At 42.7% G+C, this 27,630-nt stretch overlaps 1 protein-coding gene across 8 annotated transcripts in view; it reads left to right on the top strand.

The window, feature by feature from the left end:
• Positions 1-27,630, top strand: part of FAM13A (family with sequence similarity 13 member A) — a 144,197-nt gene that overhangs the window by 71,353 nt on the left and 45,214 nt on the right. For 6 of the 8 annotated variants that reach the window (XM_027892159.1, XM_027892161.1, XM_027892163.1 and 3 more), the window contains exon 7: positions 22,132-22,173. In XM_027892159.1, the coding sequence (XP_027747960.1) occupies positions 22,132-22,173 (42 nt within the window). Of the gene's footprint in view, positions 1-11,646; positions 11,724-22,131; positions 22,174-27,630 lie in introns of those variants that run through there. The other 2 variants (XM_027892164.1, XM_027892165.1) reach the window with 2 other exon arrangements.

Here is a 27,630-nt window from a genome sequence, read left to right as displayed (position 1 = left end):
GAAAGTCATGTTATGCCTCCTAACAGGTATGTTATTCCTTATTGCAGGGTTTTTTTGAAGGTGCTGATATAATTTGAAATATGCAAAGTATCAGTTGCAGTCAAAACATTGCAGAGCACAAAATCTCTATCACCCTCTGTTCTCAACAGTTATCATAAGAAAATGTTGTTTGTAAAGTTGATACATTCTTTTTTTTTTTTTTTGACCAAAATAGGTGGATTAACTTATGTACCCCAAATCCCCAATAGCACTTAATGTATGTATTCTTTTGAAAACTGCCTCATTATCATAATTGTGTGCAAGGACAAACTGCTAATTATGCAGTGGCAGAAAAGCACACCTATAATGCATCTTTCCTGTAACTTCAAAACCAGTGGAGAATGAATGAAAGGAAGCAGAAGGAGAGGAGAGACTGGTCCTCTGAAAGAGGGTGGAAGTCTTTAGGCAATATGCAGCCTGTTACATCTATGAGTCTCATGTTGTTTTTGCAAGAGCTCATGTGCAGAGCTTCAGAGCAGGGCAGCCAAACCTCCAGCCCCTGGGAACCACACACATAATTTATCTTTACCTGGCTGAGAACCACAGGACTCACGCTGCAGACCTCAGGAGCTGGGGAAGGCAGCAGCTTTGGGACTAGGGTGTGGGCTGGAGGGAATGGGGCTCCCTGGGACCTCATCAGACCTTCAGTGAGAGGGTATTAGGGTGGGCTTGCATCTCTGTGAACCTCAGAGTCCCTGTTTGGGTCCCTCTTTCTTTCTACTATCTAGAAGGAAAAATCTGCTCAAAACTGGTTCAGATGTGACGTACATAATTGCAGTAGGAACTGGTGTGATTTTGGATGTGTTTAGGGGTACTAAAACTTCAAATAACCGCTTCAAATAACAGATTCAAATGGATTTTACTTCAGGGACAGGATATGTTATGATTTAAGTGGATACAAAAGTAGGAGGGTCTCTTCCAAGCAATGCTTTCAGCCTTTTGTCCTAAACTTCAGATACAAGCACCATCCTGGAACTTTTGCCCAGGAAAGGGCACTGAAATTTGCTTTGCTGTTGTATATGTCTGTTCTAGAACTTGCTGGAGCTACATGTCTCTGCAGTCCTAGTACTGTTTTGAAGGAGAAACCCTCAGTGGGACAGCACCCTGCTGTTTGCAGTGCTGTCAGGTTCTGTGCGTGGAAATATCAACCAAAGGAGTGGGGCTGGGCACCCTTCTTGCTAGTAGTGGTTGGGGGCTGAGTAATGGGTGTGTGTATGGCAGCCAAACTGTGAAAAACATTCTGCAGTTCCTGAGAGCCAAAGCTTAGAGCAACCACAGCAGTTGTTCAGTAAGCCAGCCATTGCCTTCTGTATCTTGTAGTTGTGTCTTTGTGTGCCAGAGATCATAAATTCCTGTTTGTGACTGCATCACAGCTGCAATAAGATTTGCCAGCACGGATACTCCGTGCTGGCTTTCTAACACGTGCATGTTCTCAAGGAGAAGGTTTGTTTACATCAACCTTTTGTTCACAAAGATCCTTATATCTGGCCTATGTCCTGAAAATAAAGGCATCGCTTGCCTAGTAGCATAGTAGCCTCCCTAAATTAGGGGGTGGCTTAATGTACCCTGCTGTGCCCTCTTCTTAATGACACTGCATATTTTCACTGTTAGTTGCTGAGGTATGAAAACATTATTGTTATTGTATGAAAACGTATTTGTACACTGAGAAGTGCGTGCTTACTGTAAACACTTTCCCTGTTTGTTGGCTTTCCTTTTAGCAGCTGCGGTTTAAAACTTAACATTATTCTCTGGCACACGCTAAGAACTTGGGTGCCTGTTGCCAGAACAAATCAAACAGGGGGGCTAGTGTTGTTTGCTTAGCTGACTGTTTTTGTTTAGGTTTGGGGTTTTTTGTTTTTGAAGTCTGTCATGCCAGTACATTCAGTCCTTATCGAAAGTAATGATTTGCCTTACCACTCAGGAGCCTTGCTGCCAGGTTTACATAAGGGACTGCAGCCAGGCAGCTGGCAGGGCTGCCCTACAGCAGCCGTAGATTCTTCAAACATTTCAGGAAAGGGGTAAAGGTCTGGAATGAGGCTGGTGGGGAGGTGGTGAGCGTGGTTGCCTTCTCCGTCATTCAACATGCAGCACCTCTGGCAGGCCCTGCTCCGAGGCCTCAGAGAGGATTTTTTATGTAAGGTAGTGTTGCTGTTTGTCTCTTTAGGTTGTGTTGAGTTAGTTTTTCCAAGCTGACTCATTTAACTTTGAGAGTACATTTGTCTCCACCCTTCTATGCAATCAATTCCCTTCTTTCTTGCATTGTGGAATGCTGGCAGCAGGAACTGCCTTACATAATGAGTTGTTAAGAAAAGCATTCAGTTTTCTAAAAACACAGACACAAAAACGTGTGATTTATGTGTCTCTCCAAAGCAGGTGACTGTGAATGGTAAATCAGGGTGTGGTCTGAGCTCTTTCTGGGTTCTTCTACCATCTATAGCCAAGATGTAATGACAGCCACAGAAACATGTAATTATGTAGATTTTTCTCATGCAAGTCACCTGGGTGGATTTCAGTGTACTTTTCCAAGCATTTGCCCTGTCTCTTCCACCCTGCACAGGTTAATCCTCTAAATTAGGCTTTGTCCATTACACTATTGTAACCTTCCTGTATACTTCTATCCATCTTATCTTTGCCTCTCCTTGCAAGATTTACATGGTGACAAATTATGGCTTGTGGGATAGAGAACATTTTGAATCTGATGCCCTGACCTGTGCCACAGAAGTAGAGGTTCATCTTGGAAGCAACAAGAATCAGATATGAAACAAAGATCTGGTGACTGTTAGAGGTAGAAAGCATATGTGCACTTTATTGTCATAATGTGCATGTAGAAACAGAAGTTCTGCTTTCAGTCCATGAGCCAAGTATATTAGCTTTTCCAGTTTCCTGGGACAGCATCCAGCAGCCTTAGAAATCAGAAAGGGACTAAAGTAGGTTCACAGTAATTGAGTAACAGAGCTGAAAAAAACCCCGACTCCCTTTCTGTACCTGAGGCATTGCCCTCTCAGCTAGACAGATTCTTTATTTTACCATCTTGTTCATTTCTTCTTTTTGTGTCTGCTTTTGCTGTGAGGAGAAAGTCCCTACATCTCAGGAGGCTGGTGGCTTTCTGATACTAGCTGGGCCAGATAATAGTTTTTGCTGAGGAAATCAAGTGCAAATAGCTGTAAAAATTTTGAAGTAATTTTTGAACAAAGGGATCAGTGACTTCTCGTTGGAAAACACACAGTGAAGAATTTAAGCCAGCCCTGGAAATCTTTGTGCTTTTAATATTTGTGTTTACAAAAACCAAGACACCCATCACTATCCTGTCTTAGTAGCAGTTACGGAAGAGGCAGAGTCTCTGCACTGTAATTGGACTTATTTTTACTGCAATGAGTAGTTCCCTCTCCCCTTACTTCCTTAGCCTGTCTCCCAAAGTGCCTGGTGCATTGTTCAGATGAGGAGGTTCAGCGTAGCGTGCCTTGTTTCCGGTAGCTTTGCAGAGCAAGCAGTTTTCTACCACCTGAGGCTGTGAGGTTCTCCTTCCTCTGCACTTCCCAGAGGGGATCTGAGCCTGTGTCCTTCAGGAAGATCAGCGGGCAGAGGTCACTGGGTTCTCAGTCAGGCTTGTTTGCTGCTGCAATTTCCCGGTTCAGGCTGAAAGAGCTGTGCATTTGGACGTTGTGTTCAGCACGTTGCAGTGTAGGCTGATGGAGTTCAGCTGTGACTTCCCGTGACACACATGTATATTTTTAATCAAAGTAATCATCTGGCTGTCTAACGGGAAAAGGCTGAGGATGGCATGGCAGGGTTTTCACTCACTGCTCTTGCTTGCATTGGTTTGTCTCTGAGCTCTCATTTTATCTGTTGTGAGGAGTGTGATCCCAACCTGACTGCTTATCTAAAAATTGCACTTTCTCACACTGGCTCAGTGCCTTCCTCCTGGCCTGAGAGGGTTGCAGTTAGGAAGTAATGAAGATAGTTCTGTTCCTGTACCAAAGCTTTTCATTCTGCGCCTTCTGCAATAGGTATATTTGTGCTAGAGATGCCTGCAAAGAGAGGGCACTAGGTAGTTGCAAAGAGAAACTAAAGGCTGCTTGGATGGTAATGACTTCCAGTTAAGGCTTTGACAGGACTCCTGGAAACAAGAGATTCCACCACCCGTTCGTCAGGTCCTTTCACAGTCTCCAAGCTCTCTGCATTCAGAAAGTTTGAGTCATGTAAGGAGGGATTAATATCTAATAAAATAAAATTTTTATTGCTCTGCCTTAGAGTTAGAAACCACCTATACACTATGAAATGATTAGTCTCTTGGGAGCACTGCTAACAGTATACCATGTTTTATAAAATTTATAGATGAATGAAACTCCAGAAAGTGTCAAATTGCAAAAAAAAAAAAAAAAAATTATCAAGTGACCACTGTTCTGAGAGGGCTACTGAGCATTACAGGAAACAAGTTTCCTCTAAAATCTTGTCGTTAGCTTTTTCTGGATTTATGCCTCTTGAGTAGAAAACTTGGATTTTTCCTGAGACTATGAAGGTGGGTTGGGAAGTTGCAAACTCACAGACCTTACTCTTGTTGTTCTGAATGTTCCTGATAATTAAGTGCAGGCTTATGCTGAACTTCTGTTTTTCTGCAGTATTCACTTGTGCCACTCCTAACATGAGTGGCCTGCAGCAGGACAGGAGCGTGTTTGCGCAGCCTGGACACGCACAGAGCGGTCAGACTCAAAGCTCATGTTGCAAATGAGGGGCATAGCAGTGAACACTGCTGACTGAGCCCGGGATCACTTACCTGACTGTGCATAAACAACTGTTTGTTGTTTATTGATGTACCCAAAGCTGGGTGCGGGAAGAAGCCCTAGGCCTGACCTGAGAGGGCTGTGTTCGTCTCAAACGTAGTCAGGTTTTAATAGATCTGGTCAGAATTGCCTTTTAGCCAGGATCTCCCTTGCTTCTGTGACAGATGGTCTGTCCTGCTCTGGACAGAGAAACGGAGATAATTCTCACCCAGCTCGCTCTTCTTTTAGTGTCTCCCAGCTGGAGTCAGTCTCTCCTGTCAAGTGATCTTTTCCCACCAGCTCTCCCAGGAGCCAGGCCAGCCACTGGGGGACTTGTGCAAAGCGAGGACTCCTTGCAGTTACGTCATTAGCTGAAGAAGAGGAGCTATTTCTAGAGGGATTTTTCCAGAGGGTAACTCCGCCAAACTGCCTCCCTTGCCAACACAGACGGCAGTTTATCTTTCAGTGGCGTAGAAAGCTGCGTGCAGCAAACGTGAATGGTGTGTCCTGTTCCTCCACTTTCCTCAGCCCCTTCTCATATCTTTGTTTTTCGTAAGGCTAAGGGTAAACTACAACTATTTCACTTGAAGATGCTTTAGGAAGCAGGGAACAGGGAGGGTTCAGAGGCATGGAGTTCAGAGGATAGTAGTTTTGTAGAGGATTGGAAGGATGTTTCTGGAAGATGAGAAAGTGTGAAAACAATGACATTTTTGGAAGGAAATATAAATAATGCAGGAAGTACCAGGGGCTCATTTTAATTTTTTGGAATTTTTTTTTTGCTAGCAAATAAATGTTTTTTCTTTAGTGTTTTCTATGACAGATGTTTTCATTGGTCTGAAACAGCTGGATTTTTAAAGGGCCTTTGTGCAGACTGTTTGATAGAAATAACAGTTTAGAGGACTGGGAGAAATTTCACTGGACATTAACATTTAGAAATTTCATTAGATTAGCTGAGCTTTGGAGAAAGCCTGCTTTGGGAATAACTTGCACCCGACCAGACTCCTGTTTGTTTGCTTGCTCTCCCATGCTCTGGCACTTGAACTAACTAGTGCAAATGAAGAACCTAGTGACCTTGTCACTCAGCATGCTTTACCCTGTTCCCACAGCAGATTAGCTGACACAACCATTCATCACTTGTTGCTTTCCCAGGAAACCCTTTAGGAACCTACTCTCAATCCTTCCCCTTCTCCAGGATGGAGGCCAAGAAATAATTTCTGGGCTTCCCATGGGGTGAGAGTCCTTTGGAACAAGTTAAAGCTGCTGACAGGCGGGTGTGGCACTGCTCGCAAAGGACACTGCTGCTTAATGAAGAGCTGCCACAGCAGCCAATTCAGGTCTCCAGGGAGTTTGGGGTGTCCCTTGCAATGAGAAATGAACTATTGTGCTTATCTGTTGACTGAGATTAGGAGCGCTGAGAACCTGAGGCTCTGAGAAGCTTTCAGCCTGGTCTTTATTTTTCTCTTATTCTAGCAAGTTTAAGAAACAATTCTGGAATATGTTTCCTCCTTAAGAGATTTTAATTAGCTTTGTTTAAAAGGTAATTTGGCCCTAAGTTACAGGAAGTGCGAAAGCCCAGTATATTCTCCATGGATATGCCAACAAGGCTTGCATTTCTATGCCAATGCAAAAAATAAAAGGGGTAAAGTGAAGTCAGCTGAGAGCAACTTGCTTGTCTCTCGGACAAGAGGAGTATCAGTTAAGAAAAGGAAAAAGAAAATGCTGCAAATTCTATCTGGGCAGTTCACCTAAGGTTTGGTGTTCCTAAAAAGAGGCAATTGTTTTTTGCAAGATCATTAAAAATTCACCATGATCTTTGATGAATTGCATCAGTAGGTAATTATTCTCACCATTTAAAAATGTCTCATTTCTAGGCCTAATTTGCCTCTCTTTGACTCTCAACCATTAGGTCTTGGTTGGTTTGTGAGTTTTAGGTCAAATATTAATGTTTTCTGCATGCATAGACTATTTTATTTGAAAAACACTAAACACGTGGGTTTAGTTTCTGTGTTCCCTTCATGGATTGTCTTTGAGAACTCTTCAGTTTCTCACAAGTTGCTTCAGAATGGGAATTGCTGAATGGATCACAGTCTTCTGTAGCAACCGCCCTAGTAGGAATTATAGATATAATACACCTTTTCCACACAATACCCATGTTGATACCTCCTAGGACGATGGTAGTTTCTTAAGCCACACAGTCACTTAGAGCTTGTATAGAAGTGCTGGTCTGGCATGATGTTGTATCCCCCAATAGGACCCATCAACTTTGCACATAGTTCCCAGATTTTACTCCTGCGTGGCTGTACGGAAACTTCTAATGCTATCTTGCACACAACATACAAAAAGAACAACATACAAAAAAAGAACACCAGCATAATTTGACATTTCCTTTCACTGATAAAATTGCTAAGTGAAACAGGGCTGAGTACCAGCTTTGGAAAGTCGCCATTAGTACTTTTACCCCCTTTCTGAAGATTCCCCTTTCACTGAATTATGTTTTTGGTATATTAGCTGGTCTTTCTTCCTGTTTGTGCCCTTTCAGAGAAGGCTTATTTAATTGTCTGTCTGCTTTGTTTGGACGTGAAGGGCTACAGTTTCCAAATATGGTTTCTATTTACATGTGACTTGCTTATTTCATGTGTGCACACAAGTCTTCTAGCCCGTGGGAGATTTTCCAGGGTATTTATCATTTTTGATTGCAGATGTTCACGTGGACAGATACTCTGAAGAGGAAAATGCATGTATCAATGCATGTATATGTACATAAAAAATGGCACTTCAAATTTTTTATTGGTGGCATTTTGAAAAGTACGTTCTTTAATTTTCAGTCTGTGACATCTTTGCTTTGCATTTCATTTTTCTGCCAGAGGGAAAATATTGCATAACTTGGTAAATACTGTGGGAATAAAATGAGCAGCATCCTAAAAACCCTCAGATTTTGTCAGACCAGGCAAGATCTCTTTCTTTTAAAAATAGTATCTAATTTGTGTATGACTGTGCAGTGAAGCCAGGGGATAACTGCTTTTCAGGAGGCAGACACAACCACATCCTCATAAAATCCATTATCTAGATCACTTGTATCCTCTGGTGCTGTTCACAGATCCTATTCTTTTGTTGCTTTATATGCTGAGAAAATTACTTGGTGTGCAGCAAAGTATGAAAGGGAAAGAAAGAGAAGAAAGCACTTCTGTAATGATGATTGACAGGAGACTTCCTTTCCAAACGTGTGGTTATTCTTTAAACTTTGATGGAGAAAAGTGATTATTCATATTTAGTTCCAGCCAGTGTTTTTTTTTTTTTTTCCTTTGTTGAATCTCAGTAAGAAATTTGCAAATCTAATAGTTTGAACCCAGGTGTTGCCTTGGTGTAGGTGCTGAAGTGTGGCGGTATGTGTTGGTATTTCAAGGGGCTTTATCATTTTTATTGTTATTTGCTGTCTGTTTTCCTGAAGTATTTGCAATACACTGAGGAGCTGATAGTCAGTGGGGAGGATGCTGTGCATGTGCTGAGGGAGGGTTTTTCCTCGCCCTCTGTATGTGTGTTTGGTGGTACCAGAAAGGGCCTCTGTGGTACATTGTTGCTGCCAACAGGTGAGTTTGGCCTTTCTGAGTAGCAGGTGTGCAAGAACTATATGAAACTTGCAGAAGAAGTTTCATTTTCCGTCTTTAACATGGGAGAAATTGAACCAAGTACAAACAAACCCAAAACAAAATGTTGTATAATCCCAGGCTTTATATGGGATAGCCCAGCTTGAATTATGCAAGTTAAAAATGGTGTAAGAGGACAGGGGGAGGGTGGGAATTCCTGCCTCTGTCAAGTAGCAAGTTGGCTTAAAGGTAAACATCTGTGTGGAGGAAGTGGAACTGTTTGGCGATAAGACTGAGCTCTCTGGCAGCTTTTGTTTGCCTCCTCTGTACCACAAATAAATCACTTGTGGTCCATACTCCCGAACTGAGGAGGTGAAGAATGAATGAGCTGTGAGCTTGTTTAGCAGGTGAGAGATTCAAAAGGCTCACTGAGACAACGTGAACTGAATTAAGGTGACGTGCATCGTGGGGCAATTTCTTGCTGTTTGAGTACTATTGCTCTTACTGATAGTTGGGCACTGTGCCCCAAAGTACTTTTTAAATTTCACTCTCTTTGACATTTCTCCATGTTAAAATCTTTTGTTGCAGTATCTGGAGCTGCTCTGGAAATAATTAAAACCTAGGGAAACCAGCAGTGCCAGCAGCCACTAACTAGCATTTTCTCAGTTTTGGTTGCCTTTCTTTCAACAGGTGTTGAAGTTGCATGCCAGTGGTGCAGGGAAACATGAGCTAGTATACATCTTCTTAGTCACGATGTTTTTGGCAATGGTAAAGAGGCAGATGAGGAAGGAGAGGGAGAACTAGATACCGCATTGAGGGGACTCCAAAAGAAGAGAACAAAAGAAGAAGGTGGATCTGAAGGTGTTGATGGCACAGGGAGCCCTGCAATTCACGGTTTTCCCAAGACATCTGGTTGATTTTAGCATGATGCCATGAACTAACCTTCTTCACTAATGCTAATTTATAAATTAATCTTCCTGGTTATTACAGCATCTCTTTTTTTTTAGTTAATTCTTTGTCAAGGAGCTTAGCACTTTTAAGCTTATTTATATGGGCAAGTCCCATGGAAGTTATGACAAAATAGCTAGTGTATAAATTCAGAGTACAGCAGCTATTTGAGTTATTCCACTTCTGTTTATTCAGCAAGCTGCTGTGGAGAACCCTGAATCCTTCCCCATGTAGATGGGTCCTTAGTTAAATGTGGAAAATTAATTTTTTTTAATGGCATCCTGATGGTAACACTCAGTTTATAGAAGTGTAATAAACTATGAATAATAGTGTGTGTATAAAAGAAGACTGGCCAGGGAAAGGCAATTTGATTTATTGTCCAGTTCTGAAACAGTACAAGGTGCTTTTGTTTTACACTGAAGTAGTTTTATGTATCTGAGTAAAATCTTTCTCTGAGGGTTTTAGTTGCTAAAGAGCATGTATGGCACATTTAATTTAACAGGAAGTCACTGAGATATTCATTTAATTGCCACAGATAAGAACAGCCGAGATCCCTGATGCCAGAGTGCTTTATCAGCATTGCTGACTTTCCTAAAAAGGGCCCTGTGCTGTGCCTGGTGTAGCTGTGTCGCAGCAGAACAGGCTTGTGCTGAGGCATTGGGTAGAAGCATTACTAATGCACTTCTTCCAGTCAGCCAGCTGACAGGAGCAAAAATTAAACAGCTCAGCGTGCTGAAGCGGAGCCACTTCTCCATTGACCTCTGTGTCTCTGCCATGCCACTGCTTTCTAAGGCTGCAGCTGCCTGCTGCTCTTGTTTTTGACTGAAAACACCCCTGCCTCCTGCTGAGAAAGGTCAAGAACCGTTAGACATCCCTGTGAAATGTCTGATACCCTCTGCTAACCTGAGTGTCGGCTGCTTCTCCAGAAAGCTGATGTGGCTCATGTTTAATTTACATGACCTACGTCTGCATGAAAGTCTTAAACATACAGGTATTAAGCTCCTGCCACAGCTTTCTCCCAAACCAGTGCCAGACCTCACTGAGGTTTTAAGGTGATGGTGCTTTTAATATTGACTTGAATTTTTGAAGATCGACATCTGCCATTATGCTTCTACCACCTAAAAATGTTGAAAAAATCCATTCTTTTATGCCCATTTATCAGTTTGGCATCACTCCTTCCCCTTCGTATAAAGTATGCAGTTCACAGGCAGGGCAGCAGCAGCAGTGTTTCTGACCAGTGTTGGGAGAAATTGGAGTCAATTCCTTAGGCCTGCTGGTCAGAGGAGGTGCAAAGGTATACAATAACACCTTGAGTATGCTCCTTCAGTAGCCATTAAACATTTCAGTGTAAGACCTTGGTGATTTTGTACTGTTCATTTTCCAAGGCTGCTATGTCCTAGAAAGTGGCACATCCTTTGTGTGGGTCACCCACTGTATGGGGTTCTTTTGCTACGGCTTTTCCCAGCCCAAATTTCTACCAAATAAAATGACACGGTTCATTGCTTCAGAGCAGTATTTGGTCGAGTGTCATAGATGTAGAAGCAGTAGTGCTTGAGGGTGGCCCACTGGGAACATCAGTAAAAATAAATTTGGCTTCTGCAACGCTCTTCAGTTTAAATGTTAATGGAAGAGTTCTCGTATGCTCCTCTTTGCGGTGGGTCTGAATTGGTTGGCCAGCTACAGCACAGACCTTTCAAACCCAGGTAGTATCTACTGCAACACAAAGGGATCAAGTTCAACTGCGCGGTTGTACCAGCACCGACAGACACGACGGTGAAGGTGCGCGTAGGCCAGAGCTGCCCGGCGATGGTGTCCTGGAGCTTCGGGTGGTCTGGGGGTCACGGCCACCGCCCTGCCACCCCCCCCCCCCCCCGGAGCCAGCGCTGCTGCGGCGGTGCGGGGGGAAGGTCGTGGGTGCCTACCTTGCACCCTGGAGGGCGTTTAGGAAGAAGGGCAGCGGGTTATAGTTACTAAAAGGGTTACTAAAATACCTTTTGGGGTCTTTCTGTTAAAAGGTGTCTTGTATCCATCAGCCCGCAGGTTACGGTATCTTTTGCAGACCCAGGACCAACTGGACATCACAAACCGCCTTTGGAGAACCTGCTGCTGCCGAGGCCGGCAGGGCGGGCAGGCAGCGGGACCGGGGCGAGTGTCCTGGCTCCCCGGCGGCAGAGGCGGGGGGGCCCATGCCGGGGCTCTGGGCGGCGGGGCGGGTCGTCGTCAGCCGCCAACCCGGGGCTGGCGGTGCCTTCGCCCCTCCCCGGGGCCGGGCCGCTCCCCGCAGCGAGGCGCTGGCGGCGCTCCGGGCGCGGCCAGAGGCGCGGCGGGCGGGCTGGGCGCCGGGCAGCGGCTCCATGGCCAGCATGGCTTGCGAAGTGATGCCCCTGCAGAGGTACGTGTCCGGCCGGGGCACCGGGCGGCCGGGACTCCCGCCCCGTCTGGGAGCGGGGACACCCGCCTGGGAGCTGGGATACCTGCCCTGGCGCCGGGGCAGCGCAACAAGTCTGGTTATTAGCGTGTCTCCGGGGGGGTGGGGGGGGTGTCTTTGGATTCCTCCTGCGGGGAGGGGGTTCTCGGTGTAGCGCCCCGAAATCCACACAGCGCTCCCCTTTGCGGGGAGCCTGCTGAGGTGTTTATGGGGATTTGGGGTTCATCTTCCCCCTGCCAGCCGTGGGGGTCTGCCGGCTCCCTGTGCCCGGGCAAACCTGTGCCTCCCGCCGCCTCCCCATAGCGGGGGCTATACTGCGGTAAAGGGAGCGCGGCTGGGCTTGTCCCTGCGCACACCCACCCACAGCTGTCAGCTCGCACACAGCATGGGCGAGAGGTTTAGATTTCGGAGGAAAAGGGCTGGTTTGTTTCCAGGGTGCCAACACACACCTCCCTTCAGCACCAGCTGTGAGTGCGTACCTGTGCTGGCATGTGCTCCCGCCACAGTCTGGCAGGGGCAGCTGCAGTCAGGCTTCTGAAATGGCAGGTCACAGACCCGCTGCGGGGAGGAGTGCACACAGCCCTTTTATTGAGTCATTGAATTATTTTTATTTTTTTTTTTTAAATTTTTACTACTCTTTCAGTTCTCAAAATTAAGTGGTCCATACCTCCCCCTAGCCATATATGAATGGGATGAATATCAATATTCCTGTAATCTACAAAACAGTAAATAGGAAATTTACCGTGCCATTTCAGCTCTGTGGTGGTGGTGCTCTTTCAGCCAAACCTGCGGAGTTGCTGCTTTTACTTGAGCACAATAAAACAGTAACTGAAATTGCTGCCCAAACTGTTACTGTCTTGGTAAAGTGCAGAGTCCTCTGCAGGTAGATGTGTTGCAGTAATGCGGTCGTGGGGTTCCATGTTGATGACTGCAGAGAAACAGAAATGTGGTTTGATTGTCTTCAAGTAGTCATGGTGCATAGTTTCTATTTGAAGGACCAGTCTCACATAATATTTTTAACCTTTTTGTGTTCCCGAGGATCTTACTGTCCTAGCAGCGGTCGGAACAAGTGGTTATTATTGTGCTCTTGACTCTTCACCCCAGGGGAAGATAGGTTTCACAGGCTGGCTCTAATTAGACTCTTTGTTTTTGTTCTTGCAAGGACTAAGTCTCCCTCAGTTAGAGACATAGTCTGCGCTTGAAAAGTGAAGAATTTTTTCAAACCTAATTAAGCCTTGAGCATGGTACAGAATTGTTTAAGTTTTGCAGCTAAAAATTATTTGCAAAATTCTGGTTCCTTTTCCATCTCTCTCATCTATTTTTAGGCTGTGTATACTGTACTTTAAACACCTAATTTTCTTTGGACCTAGAGGCAGACAAGCACAGAATGCCAGATCCTTTTACAGTGGTGTTCTCCGGGGTGCACCTTTATTTTCCCCTATTCTTCTCCCTATGATGTTGTTTCATCCCTTCTTAGTGCAGAGTTTTGCTGCAGAAGAGGGTCTTGCTGGCTTTGAGCATTTTTTGGAAGCTTCAGGAAAAACGATGCTTAGTGGTGGTTAGTACCAGCATGGGTAAGACTATGCTTGTAGTTTCTATGAGGTGGACAGGCTAATGTTGCTGTTCCAGCTGAGGCATGGGCAAATTGCAGTGTATGGCTCCTGTTGCTGGGTTTAAATCAGACTAGTACCACCCTTCAGGTGCTGCGACTTAGGACACTTCCCAAGCTGAAAGACTCCATCTTTACCTCTCAAAAAAGGGGATGAGCTGCCAGCAGTAATCACACTTGGTTCCCTTCCTGTGTGAGTGAACTCCCACCTGCCCCTCTCCTGCAGATGTCTTTGGACCACAAGCTGATAATGATGTGCCTGCCATGGGAACCTCCTGTGCTGAAGCACTACAGATGTGTAACTGATGTGTAAAATTTGGGAGAGGGAGAAGGGCTCTGTCTAAGAAGATAGGTAAATAGCATTTGTCAGTAGAGGGGCAAAGGATTGTATCTACCAAGGTATCTGTAAGCTGTGAGTCTGTCTTCCTGAAAATCATATAATGTGCTTGCATAGAGCCATATGTACTACATGGTATCATTTTATTCTATATATAGATATCCATGGAATGGCACATGATGGGTTATGGTGGCCTGCTGTGAGGGATGGGGATGTCAGGGTTATGTTTCATTGCATAGGAAGAGGTGGCAGGTCAAATGTGTTGAACCTCCACTGCAGTAGGTACTATATTGCCCAAGCACCGCAGAAGGCACCAGTGGATGTCACATGGGTTGCATTACTGATTTTCCAACAACTTATCCACCAGTAATTGTCTCTTCCATTGCTAATAGGCTAACTCTTTTCTGAATAGCATTAGCTTACTTTAATGTCTTAGATTCCTAGTTAGAGCATTACTAATGCTGTTAATACATGTTAATTCATCTATTCTAGCTCAGTCTATTGCAGATTTAACAACAGCTGTGCAAAACTGAAGCCTGTGGTTGCCTTTGCCAATTTTATCTGCCAGTTTCTGTACGAGATAAGAAAGGCAGGTAAACACTTGGGCTTTGTTTGTGATCAGTGGCCTCTGTCGTTTTGCACTTTGCTGAAACAAGTCAAGGTAGTGGAAGAGTGAAGCCATCACAAATATTTTTAGAAAGTGCATCTGATAGCGGTAGGGAATGTGACTGATGGGTTTCTAATCTCTGCGCAGCAGTTGTCTGCGTGGGCTGTCTCACAGTCATCACCAAGATTGTTTGATTTACCTTACTGGTTGGTTTGCTTGGGGTCTTTCACAAATACCCAGTATTTTAGCCCAAGAATACCATTTTTATTCCAACACACTTTATTCTTTTTTCCTTTGAATGGCTGCTGTGTTCTCTTTAACACATTAGTGAGCATCTGTGTGTAAAGTTGTATTGTAAATATGTCTGATCCTTTGGACTTTGTTATCAACTTTCTATCCAAGGTACTGGAAGGGCTTGACAAGCCCTAACGAAGTATGTTCTGGAATATGTATGTGAAGTGTGCTCTCTGAGGGTGGAGAGAACTTGTATCTAACTTTTTCTTTGTTTGCTTTGGGTTTGGGTGTTTTTTTCTTCTGGTGGAAGAACAAAGAGAAATTCAAACCTGTGGTTCTCATCTTCTGCAAATCATAGCTTATTACAAAATGCTATGTGAATTTTACATGAATTTTTTTGCCTTCCAAGTTCAGATTTGACCCACAGCTGGGTACCTTGTCTTGTCACAGCTGTGACCTGGTGAGTGTAGGAGCCTGTGGAAAACTCTTCCTGAGTACAACTGAAGGTGGGGGACTGAGTTAAAGACAAAAATGAGATGGAATTTTTCTGTGATTTTTGCCTCCGAGGTGTCTACCTGATTAAGCAAAAAGTATGAATATTTACCTAAAAGCTGGGCTCTCAGATACCTTTATTTGAAGTGTGCAAGCTTTTAACAAACAATCCTGGAGCTGAAATCGCTGGTTACCTAGTAACAGTTCTTCACCATTATAATGCAACAGGTATGTGTGTGTTATGCAACTTTACACTGTTAAATTCTGAGAAGAGGTGAGACTTTGGCTGGTACATTCATTCCACCTCTTTCTGACCCAATTTCTAGTTTTATCCTAGTGAGGGCTATTGCCAAACCACAAGTAGAAGGAAAGACACGGCCCTGTCTTGCATAATAAGACCCAAGTAGTTTAAGAAGTAAAACAACAAAAGCAAGCTGTTTAACACTGACGTCATTTTATAAAAGATAAACATACTTGCAATCTAGGAGGATAGTAGGTAGAAAATAATTATACAAAATTATGCTGTGAAGGGTTCCGGCACATTCAGATATGTTAATATAAAATAGAAAATCAGCCTCTTGCTCACAGTGGCATTTAATTAGCAACAAGTTCTGCTTATTGCAGCTTTCTATGGGATAGCCTGTACTCCCTGATCCCTAATACTGCTTTGAAGTGAGAGGAGATGTGCGAAAAGGCTTCAGTGTAGTTTTTTTTTTCCTGTTCAGATAAGGTGCCTCAGTCTCAGTGCCCCCTCACGCACAGCCTGCACAGTTGTGCCTGTGAATAATGCACTATATTCTCATTATGTTTGGTTGTGCTCTATGTTAATGTTTTCTAGAATTAAAAACTTCCTACTCTAGTACTGGGTCCTTGTGCCTTAGTCATGACTGTGGCAAATAGAACAAGAAGTAGTAAGTGCTCCTCAGATGTGCCAGAGTGATTGTTCGTATTTACTTCAGCTTGTCTCTGTGGAGTAGTAACCATAGGTATTTTGAGTGCCAGATAAAACAAGAAACAGAAGCTTCTGCTTTTGGAAGACAAATGGGAAACTCTCCCCCAAAAAGGTCTGTTTCTTCAACCCTGCAGTTATGTTGCTGCCCACTGGGATCTCACATGCTTAAGGTGTAATTCAGTTGAGAGACTTTAGGAAAAACACTGCTGAAGAAACAGTTTTGGGGAAGATGGTGGGGTCTTTTGTGGATTAATATTTAAACCAATACCAATCCACTCCCACTCAAGTCATTGGAGATGTTTTGTGGAGTATGAGAGTTCAGAATAAAGAAGCTGGGTTGTCAGCCTCATATTTTGACATGTGGCTCATTTGCTGAGTAGCTTATTTAAGTTTCAGTGGTAGGCATGGTTAGGTATAAGCATAACTATTGTGAGGACTGGAGATAAATATCTTGAACAACATGTTATGGTTTTGATTTAGGGAAAACCATTTCTTCAGGGAAAATGAAAATGTTTTCATGGAAATAACTCCCAGAGAAATGGCTGTTAAACATTTGTTTCTTAAACAGTGCATATAGGGCATCTTGTTTAGGTGTATAGAGCAAGGGTGGTATTGCTCAATAATTGATGGTAGGTGCTGACTTTAATGTTGACCATTGTATCACCACAGTGTTATGTTAGATTAAATTTATAGTTAGTTTTGCATCAAGAGTGGCATTATTCTTTCTTCTTTTGCATAATGCACGTCAATGTTTATTTGAAGGAAGTTTGTGTTGAAGGATTTATTTGAAGGAAAAAGCTTATGTTGCCTGGTATTTCTCATTTGCAAAAACATTGCCTTTTACCCACTGCTGCGAAGCACAAGCTATGAGTAAATTGCTCTATTGAGAAAATAAGTATGCAATAAATTTTCATGAGCTGTTTCAATCTTGCATTTTTTGCAAGATTGAAATAACTTTTATGGGGAAATTATTTAGGGGGGTGAAGAAGTGCTGAAAAACTTGTGAATAAGACGAGACATTCAGCAAAAGCACTACTGTGGCCTGAAGATCAATGTTTTCTTGAAGCTGCTGTTAGTGTTCTTAGTGTTGAATGTCAGAACAAGTAAATAAATAATGTTAATATCCTCTGTAAAATGCAAAAATTGCATGTCTGTTAATCCAAGAGGGCACAGTGGTTCTGAATGATGAGAACAAGAGGAGACCCGAGCTTGAACCGTCCTTCTCCTGCCTTCAAAAGCTGCATTAACTTTTGATATAATTAGTAATTTGACACTGAGTTTTCAATGCCTTTTTGTTTGATTGCATTAAAATTAAAAGCAGCTATCGCCTTGCCTGAAAAAAGTATTCTCACTTAAAAAGCAATTAATTTCGTTTGAAGTCCAGGATATCTGTGGCAGAATAGAAAGCGAGCCATTTCCTTATCTAACTTTTGAGGTCAGAACAAATAGAGTCTCTGGCAAGGCACTAGGAAAACATGACCTTGGGTGAGCAGCGAGACCCTGACAGTCTTTAGGCTTTTCATTTCTGGTGCAGAATGTTGAAACTTCAGTCAAAGTACATTTTCATGATTGTAAAAAGAACCCACAAACCCCAAAACCAACAACGCAGCGTATTCGTTTAATATCATCCACTAAATGTCCCATTTATCTTTTGGAAAGAGATGTGGAATAGGAAAGCAGCAGTGCATTTGCAATGGAGGCTCCAGTGCCAGGAAGCCAAAGCAGAGGAACTGCTGATAATTAAGCGCAAATAAAACAAGGAGGAAGAACCCTGAGCCACCCTCTGACTTGGGGTGAGAGCTCAGGCCATTGAGGAGAGGACTGAGACAGGGGTAGCCCATATGCATGTAAATAAATCAGGAACTTTCTGTCCAAGTGGGTGTTCTGCAATAGATTCAACAACTCCCTTGTTCTTCCTCAAGGGCAAGATGATTTAATGGTTGAGCTTGATGATCTTAGAGGTTTTTTTGACCTTCTACAATTCTATGGTTCTATGAGACCATCAGGGAAAAAAAAAAAGGCTATCATTGCATGTTTAAGGATGTGAGGGGTGAACGGTTTCCTGTAACATTCCTGTTGCAAAAGGGGGAGGCAGAAAAAGGTAACTTCCCTTCTGTGATGGAAATTTATCGTTTAAGTTAGACTTCACCCAGGCTTTCCTATTTCCTTTTTCAGAGACAGAAAGGATGAATTGTGCAAATGCTGTAAAATACACGTGCCTGAAAATCCCAAGATGTGGGATTTTTTGCTAACTGGTGGGCTAAACTGATGTTCCTTCCAGTCTGACAAACTTTTTTGTTAGCTTAGTGGAAGTGACAAACCTAACAATATTACTTCTTTAACTGAGAAATAAACAGAACAAGTCTGTTTGTTTGTTATTTGGTTTTTTGTGGGTGGTTGTGGGTTTTGTTGGTTTGGTTTTTGTTTGTTTGTTTTAGTTTGGCTGATATTTGTTTTGGTTTTTAGCAAGAAGTCTTCCAAGTATACTCCCAAGTATTTCATGGAAGCAATTAATTTCTGTTTAATCCCTTGATTTAGGGGAGGCACTAGGAAAATTCATTTATATGCCTGAATTAAGAGACTGCTGTATTTTACACTCACCTGCTTGGCCAGGTAATCAGTGATAGCTGAATAAATAACTGGGTTTTTTAAAGTTGTTTCATCCTTTTAGTGCTTTCTCATCATAAAGCATGTGTCAAGCTACACAAACTTTGAGAATAAAAACCAACCAATCAAACAAAACCCACCAAAACTTAATCTACTACTAAACCTGTTTGTCTAATGGCTGGATTCTTTGCTGGGCAAGGTAGAAATTTAAACTGTGTAAGAGCTGCTCATCAGAATGACTTGTCCTCTCTGCACTGTGGGCATCTGACTTGGTTTGCCCAGTCAGTGTGCCAGGTATTAAGATTTTCCTTCTTTTTGGAAGAGTTATATATCCCCTTAACCAAAGAGGATTATGCAACCCAAGTACAGTACTGTGCAGTTAAATGTTAAAAATATCTTAGTGACTTTCTAGCAGTTTCTTTTAAAAAGGCGCATGGTAGTCAGAGGTTCCTAGCTATACTAGTAAGCCATTCAATATAAGATGTTTTAGAAACAAGTGAGCAGTTGTTTTCTAATCAGCATAGTGTGAATTACAGTGACAGAGTCCTGTGTGGAAGGTTTTAAAACAATTTCTAGCCTACTTATTGTGTAGTATCAACTGGTGATCATTTATGATTACGTCTTGTACATTTTTGCTTGCTTGCCTGTCACTTCTCTGTCCAAAACCATGTGGTTAGGTATACACAAGTTTAAAACTTCTAGCACACAATTTCCATTTCTTTCATTAAACTAAGCTGGGCTTGTGTGTGTAATGTAAGTACATCAGTTTATTACCTTTCAACAGGAATAATTCGTTATTTCATGAAGTGTTCTAATCAAAACAGAATCTTTGTGTGCTAAGTGATTGGAGTAGGATTTGGTAGTCTCACATCTAATTTGAGAGATTATGACTTGTGTGGAGTAGCTGGTTTAAATGTGTTTGCAAGCTAGATGGCTCATATCTTCCAGCTTGCACTAATGAGTTGGCTAAGGAGCATGAAGTTAGGGAAAGATGTTTGAGATATGTTGTTTTTAGTGGTTTAGTAGGGAAATGGGTAATATGCTTTACCCAGATGCAAGAGATCTTTTTAGAAGATTTTTATGGTTTTCTCAGAAGTCTGGATTTCATACTAGCTAACTTGAAGGTCTTCATCCCAGATTCAGCTACTGATCAGTGCTGCATGTGTAAAACTATAAACCATTATTGAGTAAAAGAGGTTATGCACAGCTACAGTTGTTACCAACTGTGAAATTCTGAGATGTGGTGATCTAAATGAAGCTGATATTTGGCTTCTTACTTCTGGTAAGAGCTTGTTTTGTCTGCCATTCTCAGATAATGTTCTTTAAGTATTTGATTCTCCTCTGTTACTTTGTATGGGTGGATATTGATTTTTTTTTTGTACAGATATAAAGCTTTCTTGAACTTACAGAGCAGCAGTTGTACGCACTGTGGAAAAACAGGAAGGAAATGCAAGAATTTTCAGAGTCCCTGCTGAATACTGCTTTTCCGTCTGATCTGTCAAAACAAATATTGGGAGCATGAATGTAAAAAAGCTATTTGGACTTTTTCAGTATCATTGTGCTTCAGTGACTTGGAAAGTAATTACAAATCCTGAGATAAGGAAGGGGTTTTATGATAAAAGAGAAAGCATGTTTGGTGTGGCTTTGACAACTACCACTTGTATATAAAGCAGCATTTGGTGTTGACATTTGAAGCTGCATTGATGCACAGAAATTGTGATGGTGCTGTGAACTTTCCTCTGTGTGAGAAAACATTTTTCATGTTTTCTGTCCAATACTGGGACTTGTTTGCATTGAGATGACAAGTACAGCCACTAACGCAATGAACTGAACATAGCAAAAATCTTCACCAGCAGCTTTGTGAATTTAAAGTAACTTCTTTACACTTACAAAAATATATATTCTGTAAGTGCTAAATAAAGTGATAACGCGCACGCAGGCTGGGAGACTGTGCATGCCATCAGGGGAGGGAGCCTATACCTGGCAGAGGTTCTTACCTGTGCCTTTGTTGCAGGTCATCTTCTGGGAAAGGCAATAATAGGCACTTCCATTATTTCCATCCACTTTTTCTAGGCAGTCTCAAAGCCATAGCAGTTTCTCACAAAGACTCTTCAGGTGATATTTGCCTCAGTTCACAAGCAGGCACTGCTCTGCGTGCTGGCCAGCTCTGGGAGCAGCAGCAGCGTTCAGTGCTCCCACGGCAGTAGCCGACTGCAGCTTGCTCAGGCTGCTGAAGACAGGCTTGTGGAAGTGGCTGCAAGGTTTCCAGTAACAGGTGTGCTCCCAATCTTCTTGGGAGCTGCTGAAAACTGTCCAGTCCCCGTTGTGTTACAGAGGTGATGAAGATTTGGCAGACCTCAACTCCCTGTTGAAGCTTATCAGGGTGTCAGGCCCCCAAGTGACTTGAGTTTGAAGTTGAGCTCATCTCAGGGCATTCTCCAATATTCTCTCTCGTTTTCTGAAAAAGCTCAAAAGCAATAGGTGCCCCCACAACGTGGCAGTGCCCCAGGACCTGTGCCTGAGGACCTGTGGCATACTGCTGAGGGCTGGCAGAGCAGGAAGGCAGCAGGGAAGTGATTGCTTTCCAGCATCTATGGAATTTTATCTTTTCTGCTTTTGTTCAAAGTAATTTGTGCAGCTTCCCATCTTTTCTACCTGTCTGCTAAACTTGCTGTGCTCCTCTCTTGCCTCAATGGCATGTCCTGTATGCTTGGAGGAAGGCAAGTGTCCTGCTCTGGAGAGTTAGAAGTCTTGAATACCCTGCAAAACTGACTGTTTCTCTGTTTGGAATGATCAAGTGAAATTTGTTTCAACCCCTTCTTACAGTGGCATGGTGTTACATTGACTTAAACCATCAGTCCACCACACCTTTAAGCTTCAGTGTCCCAGCAACTCGTTCTTAGGCTTGTGCCAGCACAGGCAGGCTGAGCTGGATCAAGGCTGTTCAGGCCAGCTGACAACTAAAACACTATTTTGTCAGGGGAGCTCCATGCCGGCCGATGGCAGCCCCTGATCTCAAGCCTACAGAAATTTTGGCATAGCCAAATAAGCTTTCCACAGGAGCAATAAAACTGGGGAATTTGTAGCCTCGTGCGTACACCCAGGGCCATTTCTGCAGTTACTCAAGATGTCGTTTGTGGGGTTTTTTTCTCAAATTTGGCTTTAATAGGCAGATTGTTTAATTCTGGAACAGCAGGCAGCAAAGGACTCTCTTGGTTTTGCTGGCAAAAAGTGCTTTATTGTTGCTATGGGAATAGTCCTTGCGCTGTTGCAGAGTCGGAATGACTCCTGGCTGTCTAGCAGGAGATCTGTTACACCACATTCATGGACACTGAGAAGTGAGTTAGATTGCCAGGATTTAAGGAATGTAACTTAAAGGTTTCTTCCATGAGTAAAACCAGGGGACAAAGTAGACATGTTACCTCTGTAGCAGGCTTTGCTTTTGTTATCTCTGCTTGTTAAAAGTGAGTATCTTGAACTGCAAATACAAGACAGAGCTGCATACTAACCATAAAAATTATGTTTTATTTTTAGCTCCCAAGAAGATGAGCGGCCTATGTCACCCTTCTATGTGAGGTATTTACTCAGTTGTTTAAATTTATTTTTCTGTGTGGGATTGACTCGCTATTGGAATTAAATGTGGGGAGGGGAGTCAGAAATGCTGAACAAACTGTAATCAAAGTGAAGATTAATGTTACGTTTGTAATTATTGCTCAGTTAGTGAGACAAGTTTTTGGAGATACAAACTTTGTTGCGATTTTTTTGTATTTACAGAAGAGACCCATGGTTTAAACTCTTGATCAGAAAATAGACATGGGTTTCCTCTTTTCTTTGGTTTGCTATATAGCTTAGGTGCCTGTCTTGAGTAGTTTGTAATCTGCAGGCACAGGAGAGATTTTTGCCACAAGCTTTGCGGAACTCGCAGCATGTGCTGCTCAGAAAGAAATCAGGAACCAGATGGTGAGTCAGCAGCCCATACAGCAACTGCTTCTCTGCTGCAGGAGAGTGCCTTGGTCCCCAGCAAGCCTCTCTGGAGGGAATGGTGCTCACTCTGCATTTGAACAAATTGCGTTTCTTGTTTTGCCAACTGGAGGGCAAAGTCACTGCTTGTAAAAATGGTCTAATTCTGTTGACATCAGTGAAAGTTTACTCTGCTTGCTTCAGTAGCAGGCTCAGTTCCAGTGCTTTCATTTATACCTAGTGGAAAAACAGGAGCCAGGGCAATTAACAGTGAAGGGCTGCAGAGGAGGAAGGGCCAGATATTATAATTGGGTTCTTTGATCACTGCAGAGTTTAAACAAATAAAGAGAAATCCCAGTGGTGCTTTATGTGAGAGCTGTGATAATTAGAATTCCTACAGCCGTCTCTGAAATTTGTTAATTCTCTTGCATAAATTCCTATTTATCTTTGTAGCTTGGGTTTTTTTTTCTTAGAGAATTTTTTTAACAAACTATCAAAACACTGCATTCAATGCATACTGTGCAGAAATGTGTGTCAGTGAACTGTTCATGGACCAGCCTGGTTGCATGATTTTGTCTGCCTACCTGTTGATACACCATCATTCCCTGAAGTGTGTTTGTGCAGATGATACCCAATCTGGGCCTCAGAAGCTCCAAACTGTCCGAGAAGGTCCTGCCTTTTCTATTGTGAGATTATTTTGTAGCTGCATACATATGTTATACATAGGTTTCCCTGTCTCGAGTTTTCCATAGTTTAAATCTTCATCCTGTCTTTCCAATGAAAATGGAAAATGTTCTCGGGCAAATGTTGGGATTCTTGGGCATATGCAGGGCTAAGAGTTGGACTCGATGATAATTGTAGGTCCCTTCCAACTCAACATATTCTGTAATTCTGTAATATTAGGGTGGGGAAGAAAGAATGTGTCCCTTGGAATGAAGGGATGGCTTTCCATGGGAATCTGTCTTGCAAATAGGAAGGAAACAATCAGGAATAAGCATATAGTTGGGGAGTGAAGGAATGGCTAGTGGAAGCAGAGAGGGAGCAGCAGCATACCTTGAGACAAAGGCTTCGTGCCAAGCTTGTGTATTTTGTAGCATTGCTGGGATACAGTTACTTGTAAATAAAGCGAGCAGCTTGTAAGTCTTGCATCTATTTATCACACATCAGAAATGTGTCCTCCTGCGGTCAGTTGCCAAGTGCAGTTAATTTGGCAGGAGAGCTGGTGCTGGCTGGGCAAATCATGGTGCTTCAACAACTGAGAACTTGAGTGGGTGGCCGGCTTTTTCTGTGCAGCTTTGACTGTTCTAATTGCTGCCCCAGAGCTGTGCCTGACATATGAAGGAATTGTGTTTCACACTATGGGCAAGGAAGGGGAGACTGTCTGCTTTAGCTGTCTAATGGTCAAGTATATTTCTGTTGCTACCAGCTACATTTACATAATTTGAAATACTGTTCAAGTAATCCTTGAAGTGAATCATGAATGTTTAGGTACAGAGCTGCCACTGCTGTGTTTATGCAGTATTTCCACATAGATAATTGTACAAGTTAAATAAGTGGGGACAAGAGCTCTTTAGCTTCCAAACACCGCATGATACTTGGCTTTGCCAGACTGAAGGAGCATTGTGTCCCTCTGTCATGGTTTAACCCCAGCCAGCAACCAGCTGCTCATTTGCTCCCGCACCGGAGGGACTGGGGAGATAAGTGGAATGGTAAAAGCTAGAAAACTTGTGGGTTGAGATAAAATTTAATAGGAAAAAGCCATTCACACAAGCAAAGCAAAACCAGGAATCAATTCACTGCTTCTGTGGGCAGGCAGGTGTTCAGCCATCTCCAGGAGAGCAGGGCCCCATCACACGTAACGGTTACTCGGGAAGACAAATTCCATCGCTCCAAGTGTTCTCCCCTTCTTCCATCTTCTCCCCACTTTAAATGCTGAGCGTGATGTTGCAGGGTATGGAATATCCCTTTGGTCAGTTTGGGGGACCTGTCCTGGCTGTGTTTCCTGCCAGCCTCTCATGCACCCTCAACTTCCTTGCCAGCGTGGCAGTACAAAAAGCAGAAAAGGCCTTGGCTCTGCATAAGCCCTGCTCAGCAATAACAAAAACATCTCTATATTACCAACCTTGTGTTCAGCACAAATCCAAAACACAGCCCCATATCAGCCACAGAGAAGAAAATTAACTCTACCCCAGCCAAAACCAGCACACCCCCATGGACTAGTTTTGGGAGAATCAAACCAGAGACTGGATTATTCAGTGCCGTACTATGTCAGCTAGAAATGTAGATATTTCACCGGCTGTTCTTTTTAAAAATAAGGCCAATACTGAAGGTCTTAACTTTTAAGTTGGGTTGTTTTTAATTTAGATATTGGGAAAGTCAAGACCAGTTATAGAGTTTATCACTGCTGCTGTTTTGTAAGGAAATAAGCAGTCACTAACAGTACAAGAGTAAGCAGTAAATGAGGCAAAATGTGACAGGTTTGTAAAGAGTGGTGGCAACCATACAGCAAAATTATTTTGATAAGACTTTAGAGAGAGAAAGAAATGTACCTAATCTGTCTGACACCAGCAAGGTGTTTTATATCATGCCATCTATATGGAAAAAAAGGACATTAGTACTAGAACTTAAAGATGGATATGGAGGAGTTGAGACCTATAGAGGAAAGAGATTGCTGCTGAAGCTCCTTAAATGTCATGGGCTTATTTTCTCTAATAGCCACTGGCATAATAAAGTCAAATCACATTCATGAACTGAGCTTATAGCAGAAATTTAGGAGGGGTGAATGGGTTAGGATAGAAAATATATGATAGTGAGATATTATATAGGGTGATTGTTATATGTATATATAAAGATAAGCATCAAATGTAAGATATAGTATAAAATAATAACATAGGTAAGAAAGTTATGTATCTCAGGACAAATAATGAAAATCTTTGACGTGAAAGGGTAGTTCCTTGGGACTTCCTGGGAAGTGCCAAGGAAGAAAAGGATGTGGGCATACTTGTTCATGGAGGGTTGGAAGGACGGCATGGGATGAAAATATTCAAGTTGAAGTAATCACATGATAATGGATATACAAAGGAATTATTTTCAGTATGCATAGAAGACATATGGATACCCTTGTACAAGAGGCAGGTGAGACCCTGCACAGCTTCAATAACTTGTGTTCCAATGGCACTAGGTTTATAAAGATGATTAAAAAAATGGGCAGACCCTGTTATAAGATGAGGAAAAGAGTGTGGAGGTCTTAGTCACCATAAGAAACCAGAGGACACATATTCATTCTGAGTTTTAGACAGAAGGAAATGATTGTTTGTGTTAAATAACAATACTGATGCAAGAGAAAATGTGTACAAATAGTCTAGGAATAAATTTTGGCAGGAAATTATTAATTTTGTAGCTGAAGCCCTCTTTTGTTGGGCATTATCAGGATGAGATCAGCTTGACCAATTTGAGAGATGTGAGGTTTGAGTCCATTCACTTCCTGCTGACCAGGGTTATCCTCTCCCTCTCTGTAGTCCTTGGTCAGGTAACTTCTTGGCTCAGCTGTGCTCAGTAGCAGGCAAGGAGATTTCTACACTGTTAAAAGAAGAGGAGAACCTTGCTGGATGATTGATTGCTCCAGGGAGTCTCCCCTGAAGGGCATTTAAGTTCCAAAACCTCTTGGTAAATGGAGTTGAGATTGTTAAAAAGTGCAAAGCACTGCTCCTTGTGTAATTCTGTAATGAGACTGTGAATGCCAGCTGTACTGAGTAATCAGTACTGAGGAACAGTCTGCAGCTTCAGGTAATGAAGCAGCATCTGGCAATGGCAATTCCCTGTAAGCACAATTCTGCTCAACATGTGCTATGAGCTTTTAGAAGACAGAGGATCTGCAGACATGCTTTGTGCTGGTGTATATGCTTTAGGTTTGACATTAGTCAGGTAGGAGTTTCAGAGGAGTTCCCAGGGAATACATCCTGAGATAAGGCAGGGTGATATTACAGGGGGAAAAAGCAAAAGCTTTGTAATGTGGAGCTTCCTTGTTAACATGTAGAGCATTAAACTGAAATTGAGATGAGAGCTGACATCACAAGTAATGCCAAAAATTTAATTAAATACTAATGTGTGCAGGGCAAGGCATTGGACAATTGCACCTGATTTAATACTTTTTCTCCTAGAAGCACTGATATCCATCCTGTTGGCAGTATTGAGTACAGCTGACTGTTTCTCCTTTTAACAGTTGTTATTTGAGACAACTCTTTTTATATAATGCAAGTCAGGTATTCTTCACCTGTAGTGTCGGGCAAGTTGTTTGGCTCTGTTTGTTATCAAGTCAGTTTCCTGAAGAAACTGAAAAAATTTGTTCTGGATTTAACATCAGCTCAGAAACTTGCTCGGACCTTCGTGCTGGACACTTCTTCTTCCATGGGACGTGCCACAGGAGATCCTAAGGCCCACAGGAATGCTGGACCCCATTGCAAATCAATGTGTGTGATGCACGTTCATGTCCTGCATCACATCAGCATTGTCTGAAAGTAAATGCCAGGCCACTGGGTGCCCCTGCACTGGTTGTCCAGTTACCATACAGGTCTGACTCCCTGAGGCATATTTCCCTTCTCTGTAGGGGAACCTGTGCAGACACAACCATCCAAATTCATGTGGCCTGTATGAATCCCCTTTGGGGTTGTCTCTGCTCCAAGCAGTAGGTGTCAGTGTGCATCCGTCAGAAAGGATAATCTCAGTGCGAGTGAAAAACATTAGGAATCGTGAAGACAGTTGCTTTTAGTGGGGTTGGTTTTCTGCATAGTAAGAAGGCAGTGTCAAAAATAACATACCACTTTTAAAGGAAGGATAATTTGATCTGAGCTTGTGAAAGCATGGAGGTGCTGAAAAAATACTGAAAATGTGTCCTCTGTGTGATGAGACATCCCAGTAACGGAGAGCATATCTCTTTTATTTTTAATCTCATTATTTTCACATTTTATATGAAAATATAAAGTGAAGTAGTTGTCTTAAAATGGAACCCACGTGAGTCTGCAATATTGCATGTCACAGTGTGGAGAGTGGGTAGTGTTTAGACTATTTAAGTAC

The sequence above is a fragment of the Empidonax traillii genome, unplaced genomic scaffold (assembly GCF_003031625.1).
Source record: "Empidonax traillii isolate 1590-97213 ecotype Southwest subspecies unplaced genomic scaffold, ASM303162v1 scaffold340:size591717, whole genome shotgun sequence".
NCBI classification, from domain to species: domain Eukaryota; kingdom Metazoa; phylum Chordata; class Aves; order Passeriformes; family Tyrannidae; genus Empidonax; species Empidonax traillii.
The sequence above is the reverse complement of the archived record's forward strand: the minus strand, read 5'-3'. Positions and strand labels throughout refer to the sequence as shown.